The following is a 9,290-nucleotide window of genomic DNA, read 5'->3' as shown; positions in this document are numbered from 1 at the left end:
ATATTTGTAAAAACAGGCTGGGGAAAATCCCACATTAATAATATTATTATTAATTAACATAATATAAATAATACAATTATAAACTTAATAATGTGCTAAATCTAGCTACGAAGAGTGGTATATTCCTTTAATATCTTCCTCAATGTGAGTTTGAGGTTGTAAAGCTATGTCTACCCTATCAAACTAGTTTGACAAAAAAGGTGTGATGTGCCCAAATATGGTAGTAATGTGACATCATCATGTCATATATGGGCACATCACATTTTTTGTCACATAAAGTTTGATAGTGTAGACATAGCTTATGGTTTGCCATACACATCCTTTAAAATAAAAACATGAAGCATGGCAAGCATATTGGTGACCCCCTTAACGGTTGATAGTATATTATAATATAAAATTAATACTGTGTATTATAAAGTACTATATTAGCAACATATATTAACAATTTTCTTTTTAATTTTTATTTATATGCTAGCATATAATTAAGCAGTATTTGTTTTAATTTGTATAATGTAAAAATTCCAATCAGTTCTCATTAATTCATAGCAATAACATAAATTAAGAAATTATATTTTTATGATTGTCTTTTTTTACTACGACTACAGTGGTAATAATTTGTTTAATGTGTTGAGAATTATTTTGTTGAAAATGTGATTTACGTGATATGAGATGTATGTCATTTTTCTGGAAAGTGTATGCCTTATACCTTACTTAACCAAAAAAGAGTTTATAATGAATGAAAAAAAGAATATGGTTTTAAAAAATATTTTCATTCATTTTCTTCGTCTTCCTTTCTTAAAAGAAATATTAAAATTTATTACTGGTCTGTATATATTTTAGGAAATATGTTAAGATGATTTATTTTTTTTGGAGAATATATTGAAATGAATTATTATATTATTATTACTGAATAAGTCAATATATGTTTATGGATTGATATTTTGCCAAATTTATATGATAAAAAAACACTATTATTTAATCTCAATAGTACTACTGTACAAGCCTTTGTTTTAATTTGCATATTGTTAATTTGTATATCATAGGTGACAGGTGTAAAAATATTGCTTCAAAGATATTAAATTTGCAAAGAAAAAATTATGATGTTTGAATACTTTGATTTCAAAAGATTTTTGTTTTTGAATGTACATTGCTTACATTAAAAATAGGCCTATAATACGATTCATTTGCCTGCGAAGTTACGATTTTTCCAATGACCCAAGTTTTGTTATTCTTCTTTTGTTTTAATATAGTTGATGGCCTTTGTAATCAGGTCTACTTTCTTATCCTTACTCTTTACCACAACCCCTTTCTGCTTAAGCCACACAGACAGCGTCAGAGCATTCACTTTACTTAGCTGCAAAGATAACAAATGTTTTACAGAATTAAAAATAATGTCTGATATCTTTAAATATAATTTGATATTAGATTATTTTCAAACCTTATTTTCCAATGCAAGTTTCTGTATGTCCACATTTTCTTGCAACTTTGGTTTCTCTCTTGGTTTCTTTGGAGCTGGGCTGTTATCACCAACCTGGTTTCAATATAAATAAATGATTACTCATCAAGAAAGAAAATAACACAATATTGTAGCCTATAGCCATTCACACCAGGCTTCCCAATCTTCTGAATAAATATATTATATATATATATTACTAATAATTGTTCTTTTCTGGAATTAGAGCAAGTAATGAAATGATTCATAATATCTTCATACCTGTAGCATTTTTCTCTTAACAGTTTTACTTGAGATCACCTCTCGATTGCTCTTGGCAGCATTACTGCTGCTAACATTTGGTGTCTGCAGAAGAGGTGGTCTGGCTTGCGGTCTGTCATTAGATGTTTTATGAAATGATGGCGCGACTCGATGAGGTGCCTGCACAAGAGGTGGTCTGGCTTGCGGCCTGTCATTAGATGTTCTGTGAAATGATGGCGCGACTCGGTGAGGTGCCTGCACAAGAGATGTGTGTGAATCTGAGTTGAGCTTGTTTCTTTGAAATGATGGGAAACTTTTAGTAGAGTTGGTCATTGACGAAGATGCTCTGTTCACCAGTGTTGACTGTTGCGGAGTCGCTGATGTCGAAGACTGTGTGGAAGATTGTATTGCAGAGTGTTTCATTGTAGTATGGTTTTTCTGAGCTCTTTGTAGTGTATCCGATATGGCAGATCGTTTAGCTGGTTTGAATGTAGGCGCAATAGGTGTTCTTGTGTTTATCATGCTCTTTACTGATCCATTCTTTTCTTGATTTACTCTTTCTACATTGTTCATTGACTGTTTAGGTCTAAACATAGGTATGACCTTCCGTACTGGTTGACTAGCTCCAGGTCTTGTAATTCCCTGTATCACGTTGCTGTTCATCTGCTGTGAAATTGTCTTGTCATATGCATTTTGGCCATTCATACTTCTATTTTGGTGAGCTGTAACTTCATTGTTTCGTTTCATGGATGGTGGAACATCGCAAGACAAGGTCATAGTACGAGGAGGAGCAACCGGAGTTGTGGACAGATTCGCGGTTGTAGGTTGAAAGTTCTGTTAAATATAAAGTTTGAAAAAAAAGAATGTTTGTGTACAATTCCAATTGGTTTACAATTAAATTTGAAAAAGACTTCTCACCTGTGAGCTGACTTCTTGTAATCGTTTTAATGGATATCTAGGTTTTGTGGCCAGCTCTATCGGACATCCACACATTGATGCAACCTTCTTCTGAAAATCCATCACAAACGCCTTCAAAACTGCTTCATAATCAACACGTGGCAAGTAATTCACATCAAACTTTCGCACACACCAATGTGGATAACTTTATATAGCTAAGAAATGTTTTGCAATTGCAAGGGAATAGAGTAACCATGATGTTTAAATGATTTAAAAAGAGATAACTATTATATGGTCTTTTGAAATTAATATTTTTCTTTTAATTAATTTTGTCATAATATCTGGTCCAGGTGTTGTAGTAGCACCAAGGCAATCCTAAAGGACACTAAACTCGCCTTGCCAAGATAAGAACTTGTAACAATTATCCTTTGAACTTATGTCTGGCTGCGACAAATACCAACAGCACTGTACTATGTATGTATTCTCTGTGGTGTGCGATGTCTGTTAAGGGATGTGGAACTGATCGTGTCACAGTCACAGGTAAACTCTTTGATCTCCGGAGCTCAGCATCCTGTTGTTAGATTGCCTGTGGCATCCAGCCTCCAACTTTAAATCACAATAAATGATAACTTATGCAAATACTGTAAGATTTTATCAACACAAAAGGATACGTAAAAAGTATTGGACCAATTGCAGGAAAGTGAATGTTGCAGTATACTGTTTTGGCTTCATCTTCTGGCAGACGATATCCATACTAAATACAAAAAATATATATTCTAAAATGCTACTTACTGACTGCAATGAAAAAGGTAAAAGTTATTTATAAACTTATTAAAACTTACGGTATTCTTCCAGTATCTTTTTATATCTTTAAATGACTTGAATGGACTTGTTTCTGGTATATAGCGCGTTATATTCACAAGTTTGCCTTTCTTCATACTAAACATGCATGTAAGAAAACAACTAATTTTTATGTCATTTTATGATAGTATTGATAACAATACCATTTTCATGTAATACTCTTTATATAAACAAAGGCCATTGTCACCAATACGGTTATTTGTCAGTCACCACTTTTTGACAAGGCCCATCCATTGATTAATTAATAGAATCATCTCTTCCTATCATCCCAAATGAATACTAAAATGGATCTAAAAAGTGGTAATGGTTGACTGACAGCTATGACTACCTATGGCTCTAAAGTTCTGTCTACAATATTAAACTTTATGTGAAAAATCAATAACATATTTGGGCATATCAATACCATTTTTTTTATTAAACTAGTTTGATACTGTAGACAGACAGCTTAAGTATAGTTAAGAATAATGAAAGTAAACTGCAGAAAACCTTGGTAGCACATGACACCATTTATCATCAATTGAGAATTCTTGAATCACGTAATCCTTAGAATTCCAAAAATGGTTTAACACTGGTGGGCAAATTTCAAAATCCTGCAGCTTTAAAATAAAACAAATCCATTTTTATTATTGGCTTTATTATTCTGCTACAGTATATGGAGGGATATCCGCTAAAACAGAAAATCCTTCAATGAAACGTTTGATAATTATATATAATACAATTTGTTATATACCCTGGAATACCTCCTTTTAGACAACCCTATTAAGGGGACACTTTCCTGTGATTTGAACAGGGGCAATATATGTTTGAATACTACAGACAACCCCATTTAGGGACACATTTTGTAGTTCCAACGGTGTCCCCTTAATAGGGGTTCTATTGTAACATTAAATTGTGTTGTAAAGTTTGAGAACCTTTTTTAAGCTTTGTTAACCAGGGTTGAATTCTGTAATAGTTTATAACCAGGGTTGAATTCTGTAATAGTTTATAACCAGGGTTGAATTCTGTAATAGTTTATAACCAGGGTTGAATTCTGTAATAGTTTATAACCAGAGTTGAATTCTGTAATAGTTTATAACCAGGGTTGAATTCTGTAATAGTTTATAACCAGAGTTGAATTCTGTAATAGTTTATAACCAGAGTTGAATTCTGTAATAGTTTATAACCAGAGTTGAATTCTGTAATAGTTTATAACCAGAGTTGAATTCTGTAATAGTTTATAACCAGAGTTGAATTCTGTAATAGTTTATAACCAGAGTTGAATTCTGTAATAGTTTATAACCAGGGTTGAATTCTGTAATAGTTTATAACCAGAGTTGAACTCTGTAATAGTTTATAACCAGGGGTTAATTCTGTAATAGTTTATAACCAGAGTTGAATTCTGTAATAGTTTATAACCAGAGTTGAATTCTGTAATAGTTTATAACCAGAGTTGAACTCTGTAATAGTTTATAACCAGAGTTGAATTCTGTAATAGTTTATATGAACCAGAGTTGAATTCTGTAATTAAAAAAAAAGTTTTTATTTATTTGTATTTAAATATGTATGTAAATATGAACTTTCTGCTGTTGTGTTACTAACCTTAAATGTTGGCATTCTTACACCTATAGGTGTCACAGCTAAACAAATCTCACCTTTACTGACAGTCAGTTCAAGTTCTGTAAGAATACAAACAAATCGTTAAAGTTTCCTTGTTTTATTAAATGTCATAATGAATAATTTATTATTACCTATATAGCTATTAATAAGTATGATAGAATAAGACAGGTTACATCCAAAATAGAGAGACAGAACACATTGAGAAATAATTATTTTATCCAAATTGATGGATTTTCTGATAGTAGTGCGATGTTTCTCCTACTATACTATGTATAATTGATACCGTACATGTGGTAATTCATAGACTAATGGAAAACACTATGCCTTGTGTGTGTATATCTCTATACTTGAGCTGTATTTGTCAAGGAGGATCCAGAGGAAAGGGAACACTAGAGGCGAGCACTCCCTCCTTTTGACAGATAAAATGAAACTACTTTTGCTCAAGCACCATTGATTTGGAATCAGCTTCCATTTCACATTGTCCTTAATGCAATTTAAATCTCTTCTTGTTCAAATAGATTTTTATTCTCATAGTGCTGTGAGAAAGTTTAAGGGCACTTTATAAATGCTCAGTATTATTATTGATTGATAACTTTATTTCAGAATAAAAATTTCATATATACAATAGACAATATCTATTTTTGACAGACTATTAATAGCACTCCCCCAGTTACACAAACCTCGGATCAGTCTCTAATTGTCACAACTTACTTATGGCATTACACCTTGTCGAAGATGACAGAAAGTCCCTGCCTTGAATATAGATGTCCCTGCATTTATTCCATAATGGTGCTATCTTTGCTCGTAGAGTGTATGCTAAACATGCTTGTAACACTGTATTTGTTACTGGAACTGGATTACTATGCTATAACAACAATAATACTAATAATACAATGATTTTATATGACGCTTAATGCACAAAGCCTCTAATATAATTATTACCCCAGGAATTTTTTGGATCAAACACGTCTGGAAACATAATGTTGCAGCCAGTAATAAGTGCAGCTGTGTTTTTACCTGTACAAGGTACCCATTTGTACACCTGGGTTGAGAGAGGCATAATAACAATCGTTTTGTACAATTATCAGTGGCTTGATCATGAGAAAACACCAATATTTTATGATTAATAGTGTATAATACCCCAAGAAATATTTCCAAAGTATAAAGAATGTTGTCATTATAATAACTGAATACTCCCTCTATAATTACATGTGATTGCAAGTCTCAGTCATATGATACTTACTTTCAGTCCCATTTTCTTAAAGCGTTCTTGTAATTTTCCAGTGTTCCAAAAGCCTTGATGCATTACGACAAATATGAAGCCATCCTCCATTAAACATGGTGAGGCAATCACTAAAGGCTCAGTGAAAATTAGCTCTCTGTGGTAAATATAAAATACTTTAAAATAATGACCCTGCTTTTTGAGCATTTATTGGTATAACCCACTCCCATTTTTTTTGTAATATGCTGAATTTTATTTCGTTGGACTAAAGTTGTATAGAATGAACTGCTATTTTATACACATCTCGACTATAGAAAAATTACAAACAAAAGTCTATATTATTATAGTAGTAGGCCTAAGGCTAGACTAGAGATAGAGGCTAGCATGTTTTATTTCACCATGATGTTTGTTAGTATGGTTTACCATGGTTTTACTTTTCTCATGTTATGTACACTATACCTGCATTTCATAATCTGTGGTCTCATTTTCTGAAAGGCTTCTGGTGAGTTTTGTTGATTTTCTATTTTTGCTTCGACTGACAAAAGCTTTTCTGCATTACCGAGGTTTGCAAAAAACAGACATTGGGCTCTACTTGTTTGTGAATACATTTTGTTTGTTGTTGACGTTAAACTGTTGACATCAAACACATTCCATCTCCTAATACTAAAAATGACAAACCATAAGAGTTAGGCCTACCCTAGGCCTGCCCCCAGACAGGGCCTATGCCACAGAATCTTATTTTAGTCACCAAGCCAGGCCAGGAGGTCTCTTGCTGGTTGGTGGGGCCTAGGCCTAGGCCTAGACTTTATTGAAATAAAAGTTGATCAGATATAGAAATTATGACGCCTATTCTTAAAAACTATATAGGTCTATATTATCCTTACAAGAAAGTACTAAATTAAGTTCAATATATTTAAGTTTTTAATTTATAATCTTACTTTGAAATAAAGTGATGCGAAAACAAGTGCGATGGTCCGCCCTTTAAATCAAAGATACTATAGCGCCACGAAGTGGCGCAAGATATGGAAGTCCTATCTCTTATACACTGCGCATGAGTGAAATTCCATGGGCAGCCATTCCGGCAAGCAAGTTACGCGATCACATACCCCGGAAGTGTATAAAAAACCATTGAACCACATCCACGTGTGACGTGTTGAGTGTTTGTTCGGGACGTTTTCTCGTGTTGTATCGGGTAAATTGTAGTGGTAAGTTTTTAGAATATATATTTTTTTGTTAGTAAACATTAACAAAATTATTAAATTGTTGGATAAAGGTAGTTTAGGCGGGCGTTTCTGTGCAATCCGATCTAGGGTCTAGATAGTAGTAGGCGTAGTAGGCCTAGGCATATTTTAATGCCGAACTAGGCCTATAAGTATAATATTATACAAAAAAAGTCTGGGAGGATGAATGATATTGGCAGCTTGAAGATGGATCAAACAAGGCTTGGATGGATGGATGGATGAAATAATCATAAGATTAAGAAAAAAGCTAAAAGCTGTTCGGGAATTTTTAGAATTAGGCGTTTTATTAATACAGTAATAACATTAACAGAAATAATTAAATGTAATGAAATAAAAAATTGTTATAGGGGCCTAAAAAACAATAAAAAAAAGCATAGGTAGGCCTACTAACTATTCTAAACTAAAACATTGATGATGATATTGTTTTTTTTTTAAATAATAATTATAAATATAAATTATAATTATAAATTTGATCCCCATATTTATTTTGTTCTTCATATTTATTTAAAAAATATTTAGTTAATGTAAACATTTTTGAATACTCACTACTCCTTAATTATTATTATTTGTATTGCCATATTTCTGAACTGAACTATCTAGGTTTTCACACATTTTATTACAAATAGTATATTGACTTTTGTTTTGAATTTAAAAATATATACTGTAGTATTTTAAAATACTATAATAAGTAATCAAATGATTATGTAACAGTTCAAAAAGTGACTATTAATTTAATAATATATTTTTCCCTATTTCAGAAAGATATAAGAAAGTCTGTCATCATACTGTATTACTATTGAGAAGATGGATGATTGAGTGCACAGTGACATTTTAGACAAGAATTAAATACAAAGGCCAGAACTGATGGACAATTAATATATTAGTAATAATAATTTATAGTTTTGATTGTTGAAAAGGAGCAGTATGTGATTACAAATAAAATCACTATTTTCACACACCTCATGGATCAATTTAAAGTGAAAGGAAATAACCAGTATTAGTAATATGAGAATTGGCTTCTTTTGTAATACATTAAGAAATCAAAATAATTATAGAATTTTCCTTGTATTTAAGAAGGCTAAACCATACATTCGTAATTGATTGAGTGTATTTTTATTCCATATCATTATTTAATTGTGTATAAACAACTTTGAAGTTAGAATTTTTCAGTCTTTTTATTGCATTCTAATCCCGTCCGTAATATTGAAAGTTGAGCTAATAAAAGTGGGTTTCCCCACAAAACAACAAATTATGATTATGAATTTTTTAAAATAATATTTAATACTTTTACTTTTTTGACAACTATATAATTTCTTTAATTCATTAAATATTTCTATGAATAAAAAAAATGTAACAATTGTTTTTGTATCTTGTAATGTATGTACAGTACTATACTACAGTTGTGGCAGATCGTTGTAAAATTCCCCTTACATTACAATGAAATAACTTTGTAGGCCTGAAGCACACAAAATAGAGAGGGTCCAAACAGGGAAAAGAACACGTCCCCCACCATTAATTTTTTAAAAAATAAATAAAAATACAGTTGTGGACAATATATTTGGCAATTATTACAATTCATCTCCAAAAAATGGTTCTCTCGCACATAAACTGTGCCATCGTCCCAGCCTAGGCCAAACGCGGCCGATCTTGGGCGTGAAGTGGGTAGCATCGCTCTGCACCCCGCGACACCATTTATAACTATGCCTCAACCGACTGCCTACAAAATTCGGCCTCCATACAGTCAGTGTTTATTCTGTAGCCGTTTGAGATTGGACAGTGA

General features: G+C 32.1%; 1 protein-coding gene across 1 annotated transcript; it reads right to left on the bottom strand.

The window, feature by feature from the left end:
- Window positions 1-57: 57 nt before the first annotated feature.
- LOC144850913 (uncharacterized) lies at window positions 58-7,247 on the bottom strand. The gene is made up of 12 exons (XM_078708425.1): window positions 7,208-7,247; window positions 6,729-6,932; window positions 6,291-6,426; window positions 5,759-5,912; window positions 5,030-5,106; window positions 3,938-4,047; window positions 3,433-3,529; window positions 3,262-3,344; window positions 2,612-2,795; window positions 1,715-2,527; window positions 1,439-1,531; window positions 58-1,354 (listed from the first exon to the last, which is right to left on the bottom strand). Exons 2-12 carry the CDS (start codon window positions 6,875-6,877, stop codon window positions 1,226-1,228), a joined length of 2,025 nt encoding a protein of 674 aa, XP_078564551.1. The 5' UTR covers window positions 6,878-6,932; window positions 7,208-7,247; the 3' UTR covers window positions 58-1,225.
- Between the last annotated feature and the right edge of the window lie 2,043 nt (window positions 7,248-9,290).

Source organism: Antedon bifida, chromosome 8 (genome assembly GCF_963402885.1).
Source record: "Antedon bifida chromosome 8, ecAntBifi1.1, whole genome shotgun sequence".
NCBI classification, from domain to species: Eukaryota; Metazoa; Echinodermata; class Crinoidea; order Comatulida; family Antedonidae; genus Antedon; species Antedon bifida.
Note: the sequence above shows the minus strand (reverse complement) of the source record. Positions and strands in the feature narration are given on the sequence as shown.